The sequence below is a fragment of the Acanthaster planci genome, linkage group LG09 (assembly GCF_054643075.1).
Source record: "Acanthaster planci isolate LZ-2023a linkage group LG09, COTS_SCS, whole genome shotgun sequence".
Lineage (NCBI taxonomy): Eukaryota > Metazoa > Echinodermata > Asteroidea > Valvatida > Acanthasteridae > Acanthaster > Acanthaster planci.
Window position 1 is genome coordinate 12599064 of NC_141785.1, and position 22564 is coordinate 12621627.

General features: G+C 40.5%; 2 protein-coding genes across 2 annotated transcripts; one reads left to right on the forward strand and one right to left on the reverse strand.

The window, feature by feature from the left end:
- Positions 1 to 312: 312 nt before the first annotated feature.
- LOC110987057 (uncharacterized) lies at positions 313 to 5753 on the forward strand. Its single transcript, XM_022249479.2, has 4 exons — positions 313 to 567; positions 1553 to 1991; positions 2131 to 2371; positions 2759 to 5753. The coding sequence occupies exons 2-4, from the start codon at positions 1818 to 1820 to the stop codon at positions 4531 to 4533; spliced, it is 2190 nt and encodes a 729-aa protein (XP_022105171.2). The 5' UTR covers positions 313 to 567; positions 1553 to 1817; the 3' UTR covers positions 4534 to 5753.
- hpd (4-hydroxyphenylpyruvate dioxygenase) lies at positions 5150 to 22532 on the reverse strand. Its single transcript, XM_022249481.2, has 14 exons — positions 22389 to 22532; positions 22266 to 22292; positions 21968 to 22030; positions 18195 to 18299; positions 17021 to 17072; positions 16477 to 16559; positions 15532 to 15621; positions 13400 to 13503; positions 13034 to 13111; positions 12367 to 12418; positions 11489 to 11599; positions 10220 to 10408; positions 9774 to 9896; positions 5150 to 9060 (listed from the first exon to the last, which is right to left on the reverse strand). The coding sequence occupies exons 1-14, from the start codon at positions 22389 to 22391 to the stop codon at positions 8983 to 8985; spliced, it is 1158 nt and encodes a 385-aa protein (XP_022105173.1). The 5' UTR covers positions 22392 to 22532; the 3' UTR covers positions 5150 to 8982.
- Positions 22533 to 22564: the final 32 nt, after the last annotated feature.

Below are 22564 nucleotides of genomic sequence, written 5' to 3' on the forward strand. Positions count from 1 at the left end.
CATTCCCGCCCTGGTCAGGAATCTCGAAACCCTCCCCCTTCCGTCGCAGAAAATAAACCAAGTCTGCTTGGCTGCTAATTAAAGGGGTCACACAGTTGAAGTATATAGCCGCATGCAAAGTAACTTCGTTTGCAGCATGTACGAGTTAATAAAGAATTTCTCCTTATGTCTCTGACATTAATTATAATAGGACATGCTTTGAAAACAATTTACAGTTCAATGTCCATCACAATGACGTGTTTAATACCAACAAAATTAATGTACCCTTTAAGATAATCGCGATCGTCCCAGTGCCAAGGGGGAGAGCGACGACGCACATCCGCGTTTTCACTCGGTCAGCAAGCCATGACCTCTGCCCGTGCTTAGCTGCAGCGCGCGCAATCCTTGCCAGTCAGCTCCATGTTCTGTCTTTCCTGTGGTTCGATCTTCACATCATGTCGTGCCAGGAATAACTTGACTTCCAAGTTTCGCATGTTCGGTCGGTAATGAGAGAGAAAAGTTGCATTCTAAGTCTCCTCCAGTGAAGTTGCCGCGTCTTTCTGGGCCGAGGACTCCCCTCCCAAGAAGGTGAGGAGTTTTCTCCTTAAAATATTACGGTTCACGGTTCATTGTTTATAAACTCTGCGACTTGTCTCTCCAACTGAAGTTTGATATGCCTTACCAACTCTTCAGCGGGACCTTCCAACATGGGACAATTCTGTCACGGGGCATTCGCGCTTTCTCCACGCAACGATTCGCTTTTGTCTTGTCAGCCCTCTGAAAGTTGATCATCAGACTTACCGACCTTAAATTTGACTAATGTGTTCCCCTTTAGCGTGGATTGGCATACCCGGACGCCATTACTTTGAGGGAACTACGTAGAGGAAACTGGGACCATCGCGTCAGTGCCATGTTTAAAACAAAAGGTCAACCGACACGACACACGTGTGCACGTGTACGCGATATGCACCCCAAAGTAGCAGCCATCCCGAAGTAATATCCATTATGTAAAGCTATGCGCGGCATCAGTAACTTTCACTGGGACATCATGTTAGCGACATGGAAAGCGTTATCTGTTGCGTGGCTTTCAGCGCAATATACGTGTTTCTTTCCTTTTTTTGTATCATGAGACTATCAATTACAATCACGACTGTGCATCACAGTTTCCTTCAGGATTTTACGATTTTGTTTTCTTTTTCAATATCGAGTGACTATCAATTACGATCTTGGGAACGGGGATTATCCTCTAGGCTACTTTGGACCCAGGTTGATTAGGCCCATGGGCATCGTGGGGACAAGAGGGGAACTTTCCCTCTTATCTTAAAATTGGAAGGGGGGGGGAAGGAGACTGAAATCACAAAGTTCCTTGGAACGAGTTCGAACGCCTCGGGATTGACCCATTTCACAATTTTATATTTGGTCAGTCTTTTACTGTGCTCCCCCAGAAAGAGCTATGCCCCCTTCCTAGGGATGCTCGTGGCTACAGGATCACCCCTCCCACCCCATTTTTTCCACCGACCTCACCCATATGCCAATTTGTTTGTTTGTTTGTTTGTTTCTTTTTACTTCATAGACTGAGTATGCATGATATGCCTCATCGATCAAGAGACAACTGTACAGCGATAGGACGAACAATATTTTCACAAATCAGCAACAGAACGTGACGAGAGAACAAGGAATATATACAATTCTGAAGACGGCACTGCATGCCTGGGCCCAAACTCGAGAAAGTTACGGAAGAATTAACGAGAGGAAAAAATTGTACCTAGAAGATGACCTGGGAAGTCTTTCACTAATAGGAAAAGTCTGCAAAGGGGGCATTCCAAGAACACTTTGCCATGGCACCGCACTGCTTGTATGTGTGCCGCGGAGGCAAAAACAAAGCCCGAGGAGTCTGGGCAGTGCATCCCATCGAAGCAGGAGTGCGATTTGGTCCACTCCAAGGGGACATCGTACCGATTGACCTGTGTACAAAGAAGACTAATCCCTGGCCGTTCACGAATACATGGGAGGTAAACATCTCGGCCTATTTAACTTTTTTCTTTCAGTTTTCTCGAACTTACAACCATCCAAATATGTATTCTTTTCCAGATCTACCTGAGTCATGGATTTCGTATTTATTTATTTTTGATTAAAAAATAATAAATGCAGATATATTGCGACGGCAAACTGTGCCATTTCCACAGTCTCAGCGACGGCTCTAGGACAGACTGGCTTCATCACGTGACATCCACCTATGCGTCGTGGACTGGTGTCAACATGGCTGCCTACCAATGCAGAGGGGAGATCTATTATGTTACCACAAAGGCCATAGGTCAAGGTCGGGAGTTGATTTTGGGACTGAATAATATTGAGGTTGACCCAGCATGGATAGAGAAAGAGAAGTCGATAGGTAAACAAAACAATTGGTAGGCCTACAAATCCATTCTGTCCTTCGCGGAAGGACTTTTCCACAATCTCAGCTTAATATGTGTAGCACTTTTTTCGCCCTTTTGGACTCCAGTGATAGTAACTATCTTACTGTCAAACAGGGGTGAATAAATCACCAAGGCAGCATCCTAGCACCATCTTTGCATTCACAGGGTCGCAACACGATCACTTCCACATGTATTTCAGGGTTTCTTGCGTGTAGGCCTGCTAAATCTTTAAGAAACAGTTAGGTCTTCTTTTCGAAAGAAACTTTGCAAACATGCTTTAAAATATCTTAGATGAAGTAACAAACCTTTGGTGGAGATTTTCTTGTCAATAAAAGTTCCGTTTTCTTTCATTTCCCTTCAAGGGTTTACTAGTTGCAAGAGATGCATCGTATGCAAACGCCACCATGAGGACACACCCTTGGTAGCGCGGCGCAGTGACTGGCCGTTCCGGGCTGAAAACGAAGGTATTCATTTCGACGACAGCTTTCCTATTCTTAAAGTCTCTGCTTTTGAGGTTCACAAGTGGCTAAAGAATCCTGGCATAAGTAGAGTGAAGCTCAAGAAAGATCTCACCCCGAACAGCCGTAGGCCGGTTTACCGTGGGTTTTTTGTCTGCCAGCTGTGCGGTTGGAAGTTCAAGACGTTCGAGCGCTATTCATCCCACAAACGGAATCACCAGATACGGTACCTGAAGTTCAGGCTAAAGCCCAGTACACAGCACGCAAAGTCAAGGGAAGAAGAAGGGATTTCTTCCCTGGAATTCAGTGTCGAGCACCACAGACACGACTTCTCGTCAAGCAGAGGGAATTGCCGGGAAGAAGTTGCTCCCAGGGTGAATAAAGAAGAGGGAGGACAGCTGACTGTCGTTTCACGAGAGACAGGGAACACCACGAAGAATTCTTGCGAGGAAATGGACTCTGGCTATCAAGATGCCGAGTCACTGACGGGACATGAAGTAGATAACGTTAACTTTAGCGAAACGGTCGTCGAAAAGAGGGTGAGTCCGAAAATAATACCCGAAAAAGACTACACGTTGCCTTGGCGTTTACGTCAGAGAAAACCTGCAGCCAGATACCAGAAACGGTCCCACCAGCAATGCAGAGTGTGCACACACAAAGTTCAAGGAGCCACAAACAAGAGGGCCTCAAAGCCAAGCCATCGTCCAGCAGAAAACGGCAGTATCACAAAATCTGACAGATTTTCTTGCACAAGGTGTAAAAAATCCTTCAGCAGCAATGCCAATCTTGAGAAACACTTGCGTGTTCACACAGGAGAAAAGCCGTACGTCTGCAGCTACTGCAACAAACGCTTCAGCGAAAGTAGCAATCTCAACACCCACCTCCGCGTTCACACGGGCCACAATCCGTACAAATGCCAGACTTGTGACAAGCAATTCAAGTACCTGAAGGGGTTCAAACTCCACATGAGCCGCCACGAACGGGCGCCAGTCACGTACAAATGCAACTTCTGCGACCGCGAGTTCAGCCAGAAGGGACCTTGCAAAACGCACGAGAAGAGCCACCAGCGCGAAAAGCCGTTCAAGTGCCGCGTCTGCAAAATGAAATTCAAAAGGGAGGGCGGGCTACAGATGCACGTGGACAAAATTCACCAGTCGTGCCATGGCGCCATTCTGCGAAGAAAGCGCGGAAAGACGAGAGGGGTTGGAGAAGAGATCGAAAGTACCAAAGACAGACACCGTTACCAGTGTAAAGAATGCGGGAAAGGCTTCAGGTACAACTATTCGCTCAAACAGCACATGCGGATCCACACTGGGGAGAAACCGTTCAAATGCACCCAGTGTGACGCCACATTCTCCCAGAGCTCCAACCTAACCAGCCACAGGCGGATACACACAGGAGAGGCGCCCTACAAATGCAATCACTGCAAGAAAACGTTTACGTGCGCACAGAACCTCCGCAGTCATCTGCGGGTTCACACCGGGGAGCGACCGTACAGGTGCCCTCAGTGCCCAGCCAAGTTCGCTTACAGCAGCTATCTCAAGACGCACTCCCTCGTCCATTCCGACAGAAAACCACTCAAATGCAAAGTATGTGATAAGGAATACCGGCACCCCACCAGTTTTAAAATTCACTGCCGAACACATTCGGACGAGCAAAAACCCGGGAATTCCGGCTGAAGAGAAGACAGGCCTACATGAATATTTCAAAGCAGAAACCAGTTTAAGCACTGAGCCAGACTTAATACCCGTACCGATGATCAGCTTACCGTACTTGAAGGACTCCCTGTTCGCGTTTTTCACCGGTATTGTCCCGCTATCGGCACTTTGGATATCTGTACCATACCGATACATTTCAACCTGGCATTGCAAATAGAGACTGTCAAAATCGCTGTGTTGGAGTGCGTGCCTCTGCAGTGGTGAACAAACACGGCTGGGCTTTCAGCGCCAAAAGGCCGCGCAGAGCTTGTAACTGGAGTGGAGCGAAGGGCGACCTCTTTTGACGTCTGCAGATGTGATTATCGAAAGCCTGAATTTTTAATTTAATCATTGGATTTTTAAACCGAATTCTAACCGTTTTGATTGAAGGGTTTTCTAAACCGAGCCCCAAACACTGTATGCATTACAGCAGTATCTTATAAGCTGTTCAATGAACTGCTTGTTGAAGCAAAAATCTGCAGCATGTTTGAATGCACATTATGCAAGCTGAAAGTTACAAAGTACATGTACATTTTTTATGAAAAGAATTAAGAATTTCAGAGGGACTGAACAACAGCAAAACAAACAAACAAACTCCTTCGACTTTAAGCCTTTATTGGTTTGCGTCCACACGAACTTGCATCTAGAATAATATATTCAACTTCAAACTACCACTCATTCGGGGGAAAATTACCAGCCCACATATTTGCAAGCAGAATAAGGTACCAGCAACTTTTGAGATGAGAATACCATTCACACTATTGATGGTATGTAAATAACACCTGCAATATGCCAAGGATCAAATCCCAATTTTCTATTTTGTCTACTGCATCTGGTTTTTTTTTCTGTTTTCATCCATTGTTTTTCTAAAATAATGTTGGGAATGCACACCACAAGCAGATTATTTTTATATCCAGCATTGCCACGTGAGAAGTTTGAATGAATTTGTATCAAAAGGTTTGAATTTAAGTCTCACTGACTTGGCAGCAATGAAACAAGCATAGCTTAAACATGATTATAGCCTTTCTGTTAAGCATACGGTATTCAGAACAAGAAGTAAGTATAACTCATCCTGTAACTGCTTTCATTAAAAAATAAGATAAGCAAGTCTAAACTCTGTATTACATTCATTTTGACACATCAGTGGAAGTGCTGAAAGAGAACATGCACAGTAAATTCAATATGGAATAAACAAAGAAAACCATTCTTAGTTCATGCTGCAAGACTTAGATACACTGATTTCTGTGTAATTGTAACATGTACATTATTATGGCAATATTTATCATCAATTTATCTGAACACAGTCAAAGAAAAGTCATATATGCATTTGTGGTTTATAGAACCTTGGTGACCTACCCAAACAAAATTCGAAAATAACATGCCATTAATATTAATAGTAATAATAACAATAATGTACCAGAACGCAGAGCTGATTCTCACAGTGTAAAACTATTTGATTTCCCTGTTGAAATAAAATCCTGTAATCCACAACCACCAGGTGCAAAACTCTTCCCTTTTACAGAAAAAAAACCAAAGACAACTACAAACAGAATAAAACTCCATGGATCTGAAATATAATTTCAAGCTTTTCACTCACAGGGAAGATTGGTGGGAGGTACAACTCACAGAAAGGGCCCACTACATGTAATAAAAAGCTACAAGGAATTAGAAGTGGCCACCCATTCACATTTCATAAAATTATTGTACTGCTGTTCAAATGCTCATGATGTGAACAGTACTTAAACACTCCTAGTCACACTGGGATAAGACTTAAAGTGTACATGGTTTCTGCACCATGGACTGATGTACTGTGGGCACAAAGTCTATATGGGGTGTCCTGAAAGGTAAATGATAACTAGGTTTCCTTTTTGGGACACCCCAAACATAATATGTGATACAAACACAATCAACTGGAAGAACACTGTACGTACATCACATTAGCCATGTCTTGAACACTCCATAGCCTGACCTTCACTGTGTACCAGTGTGAAGGCTATAAATGCAATGCAACCCGAGAAGTGATTTCTATTTTGAAATGAGAATCAGCGTCCGCTTCAAGGTCAAAACTGGCCAGGCCAAATTTATTCCATCCACTTTGAACTGCAAAAGGGAACTAAACCTTTGTCAGAACACAAAGTGCTCTACTGTTTCATTGAAACTACTGCCTCAAAGCCTATTCCCAAGTATAAAGCATTTAACTTATTGCCCTCCAGAAAACACTCCATCTGTGACCAACCCCCATTAGCTATGTTTTGTGCCATATGTTGGAGGGGGATGGGTAAATCCCCCACACCTTCCTTGGAACTCCTATGTCACCTGGTGGTACATTACATACAAGTCCATCTGGCATTTCACAGTGCAGTCAACATTGTACACTGTATTAAACATTATATAGAGCATTCTTCTCCAACTTACATTGCACTCAATTCTCATTCCTTCATTGCCCTGTTATGCCAGATATTTACTAAAATAATTCCATTCAGAATTAGGTTCAGGGATTCTTAGGCCCACTTCAAATGTCAAATTTCTGCCATGTCTCATTCAAATGGTGCAGAATTTGAATTAGACACGGTAGAAAGTCGACGTTTAAAGCAACTGCTGACTGTCTGCTGAAGTTTGCCAGGTCTTGCTGGTTTAACGGCAGAAGAGCAGCATGGCTTCAAACGTTGGGTATCTGCGGTGTCTGATGCAATTGGCATGTCCCAAGTCAGAATTGTACTGGGACCATTTGAAAATGTGCATGCACCCACTCCAATTCAGTTCAGCATTAAAACCAATATATAATATTTTAGTCTTTGGTTTTTGGAAAACCCTGCTAGTGACTGACACACCCAACAAATTTCTGATGATGGATTCACAAACTTTTTCAAACTTCACCAACAATATTGGTCAGTTTTCGGCAACAGCACGATTACAATCTCCACTGGAGAATCTTCATAAGCATATCCCGACCAATGCCTTGGAGACGGGGATTTATGTAAGTGTTTCACTCTAATCTTGTCTAATGTGAGAAAGGAACATTGCCAAGGTCAGTTTATGAATCATCATTTTCTCTGAATTCGCATTCAGAATTATACTTCTGGCCAACTTACATCTTTGACCAAATGTCAATCCGACAAGATCATTGGAGATTGTGAAATGTTCTCTTGAAAGGTGCAGCAGGAGTTTTGAAAGGATAATCAAAACTCTCTTAATATCACCTTCAATAAATTCAGGGTTCCTGCACCAGAAGGATAATTAAATTCCGTGACTTTTCCATGACCAAATTATATAAATCCATGATCCAATAACGCAATTTTTTGGACTAGTTGAACTTCTAAAGTTAAAAAGAAAAATTTCTCATTTTACGCACTTGTTTCTGATAACAGGAATCACACACAGTGTTTGAAAAATTCCATCACTTTGGTCATTATGACAAAATTCCATGACTTGTCCAGGCCTGGAAAATGAAAACAAATTTTCATGACTTTTTCATGACTTTTCCGGGCCACAAGAACCCTGTAAATTTGATCACAGAAAAACGAAATATCTTGTCTTCTTCCCTGGTGCATCATGCTTAAAGACTGCCTTACATTCAAGAGTAAATAGATGTTTAAAGCAACTGCAGAACTTTTTTGCTTTTATGTCAATTGCAAATTAGAAACAGCAGAAGTTTGACATTTGAAGTGGGCCTTAGAGCCTTTATTATATGTGTCTATGACACAGATTCATCATTAACAGTGACAGTGTTAAAATTGGGATAGGCAATAATTAAATGGCATTAAAATGAAGCAAAACCTTTGGCAATGATACTTAGAACAATAAAAGTTAATAAGGATTTGTATATTTGAATTTCGAACAAAGCAAGGGTCCAAGACAAAAAAAGAAGCTGGTGACATAATTAAGCCAACCCAAAAAATCCCTACTGTGAAGTATACTTAAAACAGAAACAGACAATGGGGAAATTAAAGACTCTATCTTCAAACTAAAAAATTAGATTCTGTTGTGGTTACTGTTATTCTGGAGTGCTTTGATGTCCTGTAAATGCTGGTGGGGAAACAGATTAGTTATGCCACCACAATGGTTGACCTCATCCAAAATAGAAAAATTCTCTGGAGTGTGCATATTCGCTCTCTAAGAAGAAACTCCAGATAACATTACTCAACTAGACTCCACCGGTCCACACTCAGCAGACTTTGAAGACTGGTCAAGCTCCCAATGCAAACAAGACTACTTCTGTAACACAACTTCTGCAAATGTTACCTCTCAAGTGACACTCAGTGTGTTTATGAGGAGGTAAGCTTCAATTTTTGATGGTAAGGATTTAGGCGGACTGTGGACTGGGTCAGATCTACCTAATATGCATATCCTCCAAATGTGTCACAGCCTGGGTATGGTGGCAGGTTTCCGTGCAGTTTCCGTTCTCTCCACCATTAAAGGAGGATGTGAAGATTAGTTAAGATTGCCTCTCTCTGCCTGGGCCTGCTCAATGGCCTCAAACAGAGACTTGAAATTTCCCGCGCCGAAACCCTGCCAAAGAAAACAGGATAATGAATTGTGTCAAATCAAAACACTGGTTATTTGGATGGAATGAACCACAGAGTAACCTTAGGATGAGTGATGCTATTCTATTCTGGATCTGGATAAATAGTCTGAAAAGCTCAAAATGAGCATCACTCAGAATGGAACTGGGGGTGTGTGTTCATTCCACTGGGGGGTTATTCACACTGTCTAGGGAATTCCTGTACAGATGAACCACTCTGAGCATCTGATCCATAATACCTGGCATTACATGGGTTTGAAATAGTCCAGTTTCACCAAAATTGGGAAGGGGTCTTAGTGTCAGAATGTCAAGAATTTGAGCAGTTAAATCTCTTTCTTGGGGGGTCACTTGCTTATTAGTTTTAATTTATGATTTTATAAATTGTACTGTCATTTTGCTGTCTGTTGATGTCCACTGATTCTGGCCGTTATTCGTTTTGGTTTCCTTTAGATCACGTCCTGTTTTGAGCCAGGATCTTGTACATGAGTGACAAGCCATGTATCACAAACTTTCTGTTCTGGATTTCTGTTCAATCAGTTTTTCCAAAAAAAATAACATCAATGGGCCCTACAATGTGTGGGAAGGTGGACTGGTGAAGGGATTGGTTCAGCCTAATGGCACATGATCAGTGGAGGGGTGAATGGAAAAGAGGGTATGGGCTCCCTCAAATCTACACCCAGTTAACAACCCTTGTTCTTACTTGATGGTTATGGCGTTGAATAACCTCAAGGAACAGGGTAGGGCGATCCTCGACAGGTTTGGTGAATATCTGCAGCAGGTAGCCTTCCTGGTCAAAGTCAATCAGGATGTTCAGCTTCTCAATCTGACAAAGTTCAAGTTGAAAGCACAGACAAGTGATGCAAGTCCAGAATTTCACATTTGGAACTTAACAGTGCGGCAGTGTGCCATTTTACTTAGGAGTGCAACTGTGGACACAGATATAGATTCAGAACAGATAATCCAGAATTCTAAGGAGAGATTAGATGATCGGACGTTTTTGTAGTGCATATAAAATGGAGCGGCACTGAGCTGCAACATCTCAACCCAATGCTAAATCTGAACAGATTCAATTAAAATTGGAATCAAAGACAGTACCAGCTCTAGCGGAGAACTTCTTTTTTATATCCAAAAGGTGACAGTAATTACCACGTCCAGGTCCTCCGTGACTTTTATCTTGGCCGACTTGAGCCGCTCCCTCAGGTTCTTATAATAGGTGGAAGGTATGGTCAAGAATTCCTGGCCTCTGGCCTTGAGGTTGCCAACAGCATCGATGATGTTGTCTGTGTTCATAGCAATGTGCTGGACTCCTGCAGTTCCATAGAAGTCCACGTACTCCTGTGGCAGTGAAATTGGTTACAGCAAAACTGAGGCCATATCCGAAAAGGGCTTCCAGAGCTACGGCTAGGTCTATTGTCTATGCGTCTCCACGCATTTCGAATGGAGCGAAGACCTAGACCTAGCTCTAGACAAGAGATTCGGATGCAGCCTGAAGTGGGTGAGTGAATTTCAACTTGCTCGGGATCTGTGCACAGACTCAAACAGGGGCAGTGAAGCCTTGCCATGTCCATGTCTGAATTACCAGGCTGTGGCCTGGAAGTAACAGACAAGTCTACCAGAAAGGGATGACGCCAAAGGTTACCATCAACCCTGTGTCATCTTCAGCAGTATTCAGGAACTGACCTATAACAGTTGGCAAGTTAAGCCTGCCCCAGAGACAACCCTGTGGAATTGTTTACATTGAGTTTTGTTTGTCTCAGAATTTGCATGTCAAGCGTCCATTTTGTGTATCATCCAATTGTACATTTTTTCACACAAGCCGCATTAATGTGATTCTACCCTGATAGGTCCATTTGATGCAGCCAGTGACAGGGAAGATAGGCTGGTCCCCAGCCACATCATCCTTTGCTGTGAAAAAGAGAGGGGGATAGGAACCAGTTCAAAATAGAAACTGTCCTCATCTGCAAGTTTATGTACGCAGAAGCAAAGAGAAGCCACAAAGGACAGCACCATCTATTGCCAGATTGTGACCAGTACTTTCTCCTTTCAGAAACACCCTCTAGTGATAGACGGTATCAAAGCTCCCTGCAGTTGTGAAATCAACGCAATCGAGAGGGGCAGGGGGGAGACTTAAGGTCCCCCACAATATACACCTAGATACCTTAAACTACTGGCTGAGATAGCCGTACATTCCAGTCTCCCTTGGCACTACTGGGGGCTTACTTATCATGAGCTCCCTTCAACATCAAATACATGGAGCAGTCTAAAAATAAGTAAAAGTATTGAAACCAATTCTGTGATTATCCTCCCCCCCGGTTTAAACTGGTGCAGCAATAGTAATAATTGAAAAAAAAATGCTAGAAATCTTATTAACTGGCCACAATGTGTGACAAATTTTTTTGACTGTGAAATAACTACCTGGATTTGGCTCTTTCGTTTGCCGTTTGCAGGTTCGTTGATCGGCATCTTGATTGTCTCCTCATAGTTGGTGACAACAATAGATCGCAGTGCACTGAACTCGGTGTGAATCTGCAACAAAACCACAAAACACTGCTCTAAACAGTCCAAAACTAAAATGGCGAAGCTGCCATGGCTCGCTACTTTGTATGAATCCAAATTTCTTTGCCGCAAAAATAGCTCATGTTAAGAGTCATCCATGCAAATTACGAATGGTGCTGCTAAATTTAAAAAAAATCATGCAAACCAAGCCCCAGCTTGCCACAATTTTTACAAACAGCAAGGAAAAAAAAATAAAATTGGCTGATAAATGACTACGTCCCGGATGCAACATGAATGGCACTTTAAAGGTTTTGCCCCCCCCCATCATCCCACCAATCTCCTACTCCGTCCCCTACCCCATTATCCAATCCATCTCCTACTCCGAGCCCTCATTCCATCTTCCCATCCATCTCCTTCCCTTTCCCCTTTGTACCCACTCATGTGTGCATACAGCACAGGAGTCTACAGTACTCATATATATACATGATGTACGCGAAACACAAACCCTGACATTATTTTGGGATTTGATTTCTTCATTGAATATGTACACGTATGTTAACAACACTTCTAAAACACTCCCGTGCACATGCAGTTCTAAGGCTGATAAAACTCAAGATTGAAACAAACAAGCACAAATGACACATACATATACTACTATCCATATGTATCTACAAGCAAAAAGTTTGACATTGGGCGGACGGCTGAATGTAGGGGCGCCCTAATGGATGGACAGACAGATGGAACCCTCTGGTGTGAATGGTAGAAATATATATTTTTTCACATTCTGCAACAATTACCTGTTTATCATCTACTGACCAGAAGCGATGGAAAATCAGGTTTTTCTCATACCTGAAAAGAGGGGTTAAAAAGACTTTTTTGTAATTAAGTACAACATTAGCGCGAGTGAGCAATCCACAAAGACACAGGCTACGTAACATGCTTTTGTATTAATGGCAGTTGACGATGTCAGTCACATCTTCCTATCTGGAAATGGAGCATCCTTTAATTAATTTGGACCAGATGAGGTCGAAACATGCAGGGATTCTCCGTGTCAGAACATGTTCTGGGATACTCTGAATGCAGTAATGCAAGGCATCCGTACTTGTTCTCATACTCAAAAGGTTCCCACTGAGTTTGTACACATGCAGGTGCTTAAAGCGGCCTGTGGAGGATGAGCGTGTGTCGCCCTCAAGCAGCCACTGGCTACGGCCATGCATTGTAACATTCTCCATTTTTGAAAAGCAAACAGTAATCAAACAAAAGAAGTGTTGCACGAATCTTAACAAATGAGCCTTAAGGGTCAGCATTTGCAAAGTCCAACTATATAATAAGGGACTGTGTTCATGACACCTTCTTTGAAACAGCTTGTTTTGGCATTTTCGGCCAAAACATGCAATGTGAAATATTACCGTTGGCAAGGGTTTGTGAGCAGCAATGTAAAGCCTTTTATCTCCTTTGACTTACCACTCAGCAACTGTCTCCATGTCATCTTCTGGCTGGTTTCCAACCACGTGATCAACAAATTTCAATTTACCAGGAGGCCTGCACATATAATTTGAAGAACCAAACTAAGTTAGACGCCGTGGACATTTATGAAAGGGAGGGAACAAAGTATTACACCTTTGGAGGGAAAAGTTCATGTTTCTAATCTTTCTGTGAAATCATACTTAAGCATGTGCTTCTCTGTCATTCAGTGCACTGACAATGACATTTACCTGAAGATTTAGGTATGAAATTTAAGTGTCAAAAAGACCCCCCCCCAAAAAAAAATTATCATGATGGCAAGTGTAGTCCAGGCAACAGAGCCCCATTTTACAAGGTTACACTTACAAGAGGTTCACAAGAGGATCCTTATACATGGCTGGCTTGTATCCTGGCAAAAATAGGCCCTGGTAATTGCGTCTCTCCACAAATGTATGAGTAGTATCCCCGTACTATGAAAAGGTAAAACAGACACCCATAATCACTTTCAGAGGTGTATTTGGACATAAATTGGCAGTGTTATGGTTACTGTTTTAGACTCCAATGCCGTTTGAGAGTAAACTGAGGATAAATTCATGACTAAACTGCTTCTTCCTGACAAGGAATTGGCTCCGATTTAATACCGGGGTGAACAGTTAATTGGCTGTTCACAATCTCAATTTTTCTGCTCTTTTTTCTAAGGGGCACTTTGGCAATTATTTTAAGTCCAATCAATTACAAACTTGGTATAGTAATTGATCATCATCAGAAGATGTGCCCCGAACCTTTTTGTAATCGTGATGTCATCAGGGGTCACGTGACCTCAATTCAAATTTTCGTTCTTTACAGTCTAATTACTAGTAAACTATTTGACGGATTTAACTCAAATTTGGTATGCACATAGTCAGGGATGCGTTGCAGATGAAAATTGGTATCTTGACCTCACGTGACCGGAAGTTGTATTTGAAAACAAAAATCATATCTCGTGACTTATAACATCTAATCGGATTGATAATTTACAGTACTTTAGAAATGTATGGACAGACAATTGTATTACAATATTATTAAAATACTTTTTATTGTTTTCCACTTATCAATATATTTTTCTTTTTAGTCTAATAACTAGAAAACTATTGGCCCGCTACTTTAGCAACTTTGGATCTCCAAACTTATACCAATGGAGAACCCTTGTGCACAGATGATCCTAGAAACATGATGTCATGATGACATCATCAAGTGATTTATTATTGATTTTTCAATATTTGTTTCAGCCCATTGACTTTGTGCACATTCTCGAGGCACAATTTGGTAACTATAGTTGATCGTCAAAGTTACAACAAGCATTCCCCATAAAGCAAACATAATACATAAATATTTACGTCATGATGACATCATCAAGTGATTTATTATTAAATTTTTAATATTTACATATTCCATTAAATTTGATTGGGTATAGTATTCTTCAAATCATATACTGATACATATAGTCACCGTCAACAAGGTATTTTGTCCAATACCGATATATCGCTTTTTTCATAACAACATTATCAAAATGTCAAATGTTATTAATTTTGCACAGATTCTACTCTTTTGTTGCTTAAAAAAGGGCATGACACCTGATCTGCGTGGGGACGTATTAAGTCGTGAACCCCAAACACGACGTGTGACGAAGTCAATGACAACATCAGACCCTTAACTTACAGATCCCACATTGTGTCTGCCGATGAATGCGAGAGTGGTTTGGAGTGTATATCATACAGTGCACCTTTCTAGTCACAGTTACAAAAAGTGAAATTTCTTTTTTGCACCAAAGTGTCCAGCATAGTGCAACAGATGTCATCGATAGTGGTCCTGCACTCTCTTTCTTAAAGTTTGTACACAGAAAATCTGAAATGTGTAATCAATTATTGTTATGTTAGATATTATCAAAGAATTTTGTTTTTTAGAGTGGCAATGCATTTATGATTATGCAAATAAGGGGAGAGTTTGCAGACCATGTCAACGGAGAATACACTATTTAAGGCCCTATATCTCCTTAAGTACATGTCCAAGTAGGTTCATATCTTGCAGATATCTTGAAAAGAGAGTGCTTTAGAGGAGTCTTGACCCCATGTGATGATGACGTCATCAGGAGACAAGTCACATGACATTAAAGGCACACTCTTTAAGGCCCTATATCTCCTGAAGTAAATGTCCGATCGGGTTTAAATCTTGCAGATATGTATCTTCAAACGGGAGTGTGTAAAAAGAATGCAAAAAAGCCCTCTGTTCTGTTGTCAAAGAGACAAATAAGCTCTCATTTCTAATCCAATTAATTGCACACTTATGGTACTCATTTACAGTCATCAAAAGACAATGAAAAAAACTTTGGGACAGCTATTTGTTTGTTCACAAACACATTTTCTCTAGTTTGCTTTGTGAGAGTGTGAGAGTTCTACTGACAGACCAAAATCTGCTCGCAGGTTCAACTGTATTGTGATTACAATGATTAGTGAGCGTACCGTTTGGATCTGGGCAAACATGACAGAGCCGTCTTCATCAAACTCCTCCCATGGTTCCTTGACACTGGTGGCACCTCGTTCAACTGCTTTCTGTTGGCAGGGAAAAGACACAATCACAGTGTCATTCATTTTTCATAAAAACTGTAGTAATCGGAACTTATCTTCGTTATGTACATGTAAAGATGAAATGCTGCAATGCACTTTCTACATGTATGGATGATGCTTCAGTTCTCACACATACATGGGTACATTTATGCCCATCGGCAGGCAGGTAAGGCCTTAACAGGGCACGTGGAAAGTTTGTGACATTATCTGGGTCATCCTAGGTAAAGGACTGCAGGAGTTTGAAAAATAAAGCAAAGAATTTTAATCAGGTTAACATGATGCAACTGTGGACTTCACTGAGCTGTGCAGTGTGCCAGGTCAAACACTCGTCTTGGAACTCTACTCTATCATGCCAAACAGCTAAAAACAGCACAAAAGAACTTTAGACCACGGGGGCATTTGACTGCATTTAGCATGGTCACAAAATTCATCTTCCTTAACGATGATGGTACCTTGTCAACAGACACCTTTAACAATGGCCCTTATTCCTAAGGAAGCCATTTTTGATCTTGTTCAATGAATTTTTTTTATTTTTAACTATGTAATTGGATGGTATCAGACTATTTATAATTAATGATCATGTGGATTCAAATTTTCTCTTTCATGTTTTTTCCAAATCTGGCATTAAACACTAAAGTATGTTTTATTACAAATGTGAAATTATTACTCCGAGAAGACAGGTACTAATGCGATAGGAAATTTTATTTTTTCTTTGATAAGTTTCAAAAATGAAGAGTTAACCTCAGTTTCATTTCCAATATGGCCTACTCAAGAACATGGTCCATTTTTGACTACTGTTGCACAGGGGTCACATCCTCCACGTAACTACAGTGCATGTACCTTGTAGATGGATATAAGGTCTTCCACTTCGAAGGCAATGTCTTTCACACCATCACCATGCAGAGTCAGGTGCCTACCCATCTCTGTACATGAATTTTTGGAAAAAAGTATTGCATTAGACAGGGTTGAGAACAAGGCACATGCACATCAATTCTGCAGGTACATGTACCTCACGGTAGCGATTGCATCTGGGAGAGCATGTAGTAACCGTTGTCTAGTGCTGACAACAGCTGCAGCACATTTTCTGTTATAGAGCTATCACAGGTTTCAAATGGTACAATCCACATTGACAGGTAGAGACATTTGAACGGATAAATTGCTCATTTCTACAGGAATAATGCCACAGGCGCATCAGTTCCACCTGAAGAAGTGCATACAAATGAGCTACACTGTAACTTACATATTTAGACTCATTTCAATAAATCATTTAATAGCAGATTGAGGTTTTGACCTACAAATGTAATAAAAAACTATGGGAAAAAGTGCTCATATGGTTTAACTAAGTGTCGGGAGTTAGAGAGTATAAGGTACAGTTCTCACTCACCCTCGGTTGTTTTTCCCGATGGGTTCAATGGTGATTGGAAAACAAATATGATCTGTGGAAATTTCAGTTTGAGTTTACATTCAAGAACAAAGATTTATACATCAATGTATCATTTATAATGTCCTTTTACTTCAGGTACATGGATGTCCTGTTCCTCGTCCTTCTGAATGTCACCGAAATTTTACCGAAATTTGTAAATGGGTGTATATAAAACTCATAGCAGGTGCACAGTCATGTTATTCAAAATGTCACGCTAAATTACACAAATCAATTTATATGCTTCATAGAATGCAGACTGTGATAGAAACTGTAGCAAAAGACAGGCACACACAGGCACATGTGAATGGTTGAATATGAATTAACTGCCAAACATTCTGAATTTGTGAAAAATTCATTAGAAATGAAAAAAAAATCACATTTTCCATTAAAATGCCACCCTAAAAGAAATCATATTGGTACTCCCCAGTAACAATGTCCATCTGAACCAAGCCCTGAGCGTCAACATTTAAATCTACATACAAATGCTCTGAGGACACATTGGGACAAACTCCTTTTCAATCAAGTCCCACCTAAGATGACCTCTATTGCAACTGATAAATTCACGTATGCCCTTTGAGTATAAACCCAAACCATCATCTATGACCATCCATCTGGACTACCAATGGAGGTGGCTGATAAGTTAATCGTTAATTCAACAAATTTATGCTTCCATAAAGCTTTATCACGTAATTACAAAGTTCACTCTGAACAAAATTGAAGATGCTAATCCTTACAATGCATGAAGTGTGCCAATAATACAAGCCAACATGGCTGAATTAACGTCTAGGAGGAATTCTACAACAGATAAATGTATCAAAGGAGAAGGCAAGAAAACTTTGGAAAAATAAAGAAATTCCAGGGAAATGTAAAATTGCCATGCTCTTCTTTCTGCCTAATACAAGTTGGATGATGTACACTTTATTGAGTAATGATAAATAAGATCATTTTAAATCAACTTAGTTGGCTACTGAGTAGGAAACTGTGACGACTGCCAACCACTTATGTCTCTTAAAAAAAATCAACGTAATGTACAGTACTAAACAGAAGGTGATGTATGTATGTATAAATGTACATAAGTATGACTTTTTGCAGTTCAGAAGAAAAATTGACCAATCACCATTAAAAAAAATCCTACCTTGTCTTGTTTGACAGCATGCGAAACCACTTCCCTGCTTCCTGTTTCCAAGCCCTTGTAGGCATAGGGTTGGAACCCCATACGAGTACAATAGTACGAGGCTGCCTGCATAATTCAGTTCAATTCAAATGTTTTTAAATATCTCCAATTGTGGCCCAGAGGCTGCACTCAAAAGACGATTCCATTGAACAAACAATTGAAACAATTGAAGTTCCATAACACTTAAATTATCACATGGGCAAAAGGCCGGTAATATAATAACCGGTATGTAAGCAAACAAACTCCATATAACCAAGAAAACAGGCACTATTCCACAAAGGGGGGTGGGGCCAACATGAACCAAACTACTTCAGTAAAATCACACACATCCAGCATTTCAAGTGTTGATATAGTGAGGGATAGGAACCTGGACGAGTACTGCTACTTTGGCAAGTTTATTGGCAAAGGATTGTAGGCAACTGGGAGATAAGCCCAAGATGGTGCATTTGGGTGGATAATTTTCTCAAACTTTTTCTGTTGTTGGCCTTTCATGGTGGTATGCGATGGTACCGAGTGCAAGATGCTAGAAACATTTGATGAAATTAAAGAGTGTGCAGCAAATCATGCGAGTCACCGACTGTGCATAAACCTGTGGCCTACATTTTGAATCTCTCGTTTAACTCAAAAGCGAACAAACGCCTCACTTTTTAAGCAGCATGAATAAAACTGGATCATGAAGAAGAAACAATCTGTTGATTGTATGCTAGGCTGAAAGACACTAGGTCGATCTAATGTTGTTTGTCATGTGTCGCTACAAGACTATTATTACAGAAGCTTAATTACTTTTCTGTATGTGGAGTGAAAATAAAAACTTTTTGACAAATAAAAGATGGGTAATAACTAACCTTTAGGAACCCAAATTTAGGAACATTTTGACTTTTGGGGTAAAAATACTCTCAGAGTCTCACAGAATTACACTGAATAAAGGTAATTTCATTTAAAAGGAGGAAACTTGATAAGATGTAACATGTTTTTTGGGGGTGCTTGAGTCCTCTAAACTCAGTAATTCAAGAAATCATATCTCTTAACATATATTGCAAATCTTGCATATTTCTTGGCCTAATGAATGGGATCCTGATTGTTATTACATCACAGGATACCGCACCCAGTTTGTTATTACACAGTAAAAGTACATGTAAACATAATGAGCATTTTCAATATCAGTTTGATCTCACTGCTTTTATTTCATATCATAAGCAGCCATTGAAGAGGAGATTCATCTTTGTTGCACATTTTTGACACAATCGTGACACTTTCTCTAGACCCGTTTCTCTAGATGTTAACTGCAGCATCGGCTATGTTTATGGCTATCTGTATCATCATGAGAAGGAACAGCTTTCTGCTGAATCTTATTTCCCATGGAGAGCTACATGTACCTCAGCAGGATCAGCACAGTCTGGATAAGATCACTAACAGGCCAACTGATTAATATCATTCATACCTCTGGCTCACCAGACAACTTAACCAAAATTATCCATTGTCTTTCAGACAGGTCAACACGATCAAATAAGCAACAAAATATGAATGAATGAAACAATTGAGCCATGAACAAGTAGAGAAGCACTGATGTGGGTTTGATGAGCTAGATTCTTGTTTGTGAAGGTTTATGAAGTGGAACTTATCATCTTTTTCAACTTTGAAATAATCAACTTACCTGTGTGAAACATTAATGTCAACCACTGTGTACTGTGATTACATGTATGTGAAACTAAAATGTTACATTGGAGGTATCGAAGTATACTGAAGTTTTGTTAATTGCTGTACAATTTATTTGGGTGTGTGCCATTTCTTTTTTGGGTGGTGATCTTTTATTGAACAAACAGCGCAGTTGATCAAAATAAAAATTAGATGATGGAAGCAGAGACTTGCATCCCTGAGATGATCCGCCTTCAAAAAAGAAAATTGTCCCCTCTCTTAATTTTTTGTCCTGATGAAATATGAAGAATTGAAGAGGGTTGGAATGGACTTGCGTTTGGTAGCGGCATTTGATATGACAATGTTTACTGTCAATATTTGCTGATTAACAACTGCAGGTAGGAGTTTTTTCTCCCCGGTTCATGCAGGGTTGATTAAACAAATTACCTTTTTTTTAAATTTAAAATTAGAGACCGTTTTACATTAAAGACTAAACAACTATCAACCTTTGTACTTTGTGTGCCATGGACAAAATGTCAGGATGAACCAATTTGTTACATTCAAGCCCTACATGGTCCGAATTTCATTCCTCTATGTTATGGCTTGTTTACATCTGGGTACTATATGCTTGGCTTGCTATGATGGCAGCCAGGCGAATATCAATGTGACACATATTCGCAATGAAGTTCTCCATCTTGCATCACTACATGATGCTATATAATCTTTGCTTTCAAGATATGTCCTCTAAAAAAAATCTCCATTCCTTACAAAAAATAAACAGTAATTGTTTTGTATTAAGTAACGTATAAGTTTACCGGTAGGTGTTTTATTAATTTATTTAAATGGTATTTTACTTGTATTATACAACTTTTATTTACTTAATTGGTGAGCGCATTTGAACATAATTTATAGAGTGCAAATTCCATCAAATCTAGTATTAGATTATAAGGCCAGTAAGAATGGATGTCTTTGTGCACTGGTCAGGATATGTTTTTACACTGTAGTCACACATACATGTACCTGTTGTACTTTAACATGTTCAAGTTACTTTACACAAGTCATGATAATGTTCCCATGAAATAATATTTAACAATTTATATTTTGAAATAAAGATATATGTATCTTGAATTAGGGAGAACAGCTGAATATGAAGTAAATTCCAGTCTTACATCGTGTGGGATAACAACCAACAGAGTCCAACTAAGACCCACATGAGTCAGCCACTGCTGTTCATGGTAGGGTCATAAAATCACGCTTAGAATTGCTGGAAACACAAGCAGTTTGTCTTTGAAATTAATGCTTCAAAGGGAAAATAAACACATAGACATGACAAGTTTATTGGGTTAGCTCAAAGAAATCTTTCAGGGATTTTCATAGTTTCAATCCATTGCGAGCAAGATTCGGGTGCTCATGTTGCCGTTTTTAGACATTTACCCAAATTGCTATCAAGGCCAATAATCTTTACAGATAGAAACCACTTTAAACCAGCCTGGTGTGGTAACGCTGCTTACATGTGAGAGCAACATTTTTGTAACTGTGCCCGGTTGTGCCAAACACCATTACTAGAACATGCTCGACACATTGGCTTACTTACATTTTACATTTTGCCTTCAAATTAGAGTAAACTGACTGACGGAAAAGTACTTAAGAAAAATTCCTGTGGTTAATTTATCACTTTTCAAAATCTATTTTCTGACCAGTGAGATGATTATGTTGGCAAAAAAAAAGGGTGAGGCAGTAACCAAAAGTCACAAGGTGGGCCACCTCATGTTTAAATAGGCAGGGGAACCCTGGAATGTGATATCAAAATCTGTTACATTTGAAAGTTCATTCCTCAAAAAACCCCACAAAATTCTGACACTGCAATTACACTATGTACAGCAAATCCTTGGTCATTGCTGATACCAAACTCTGGAAAACAAACACAACAAATCTTGGCCAGCCTACGTACACACCTCCAGTATCTGACCAATCAAAGCGCTCCATTCCAATTTCTACCCATCATGGCCGAATAATAGTGCGTCATGAGCGTGCATGCATACAGTCGAAGTTTGACATCAATATGCAATCAGCTAACAGAAATTATTGCTTAGGCCTACCTGTTTAGCATTTCCAACCCAGAATGTCAGGTGATCAAATGCTATGAAACGTCCTTTCTCGGGCTGAAAGTAAACCAGAAAATTCGATAATGTTTCATGCATTTTAAAAAGTATCAGGAAACATGACAACTTCTGCGTGTTCGGCATAAATAAAAATATTGCCACGCATGACTAACATGACGAAGGACTGCGAATTTCACACTTAGTACTAGCCCCACTAGTGTGGCACGGACTCTCACTCCCGATCCATCGGGAGTGAGAGTCCGAGCCACACTAGTGGGGCTAACTTAGTACATACCTTCGGGCCCTTGTTCGTGTATGTAGTCTGAAATACAAGGAGAAAAAACAAAGCAATTACTTAATGTGTCTAACTATAACAAGCTTGTTGGCATAAAAAGCCGTATAAAGTGAAAATTTGTACCATTCTGGTTGTGAATCACCGGTGATCGTTACACGACGCATCGACTTCGTGTGATGTGGCCAACCGGCGCAGTCAGCGCTAGCCCCTCTGCTGGTGCTCACATGTACATTGTACATGTACATGCGCATATACGTGACACACACACAGCACGGAGTGCAAGCGCCGATTACGTCATG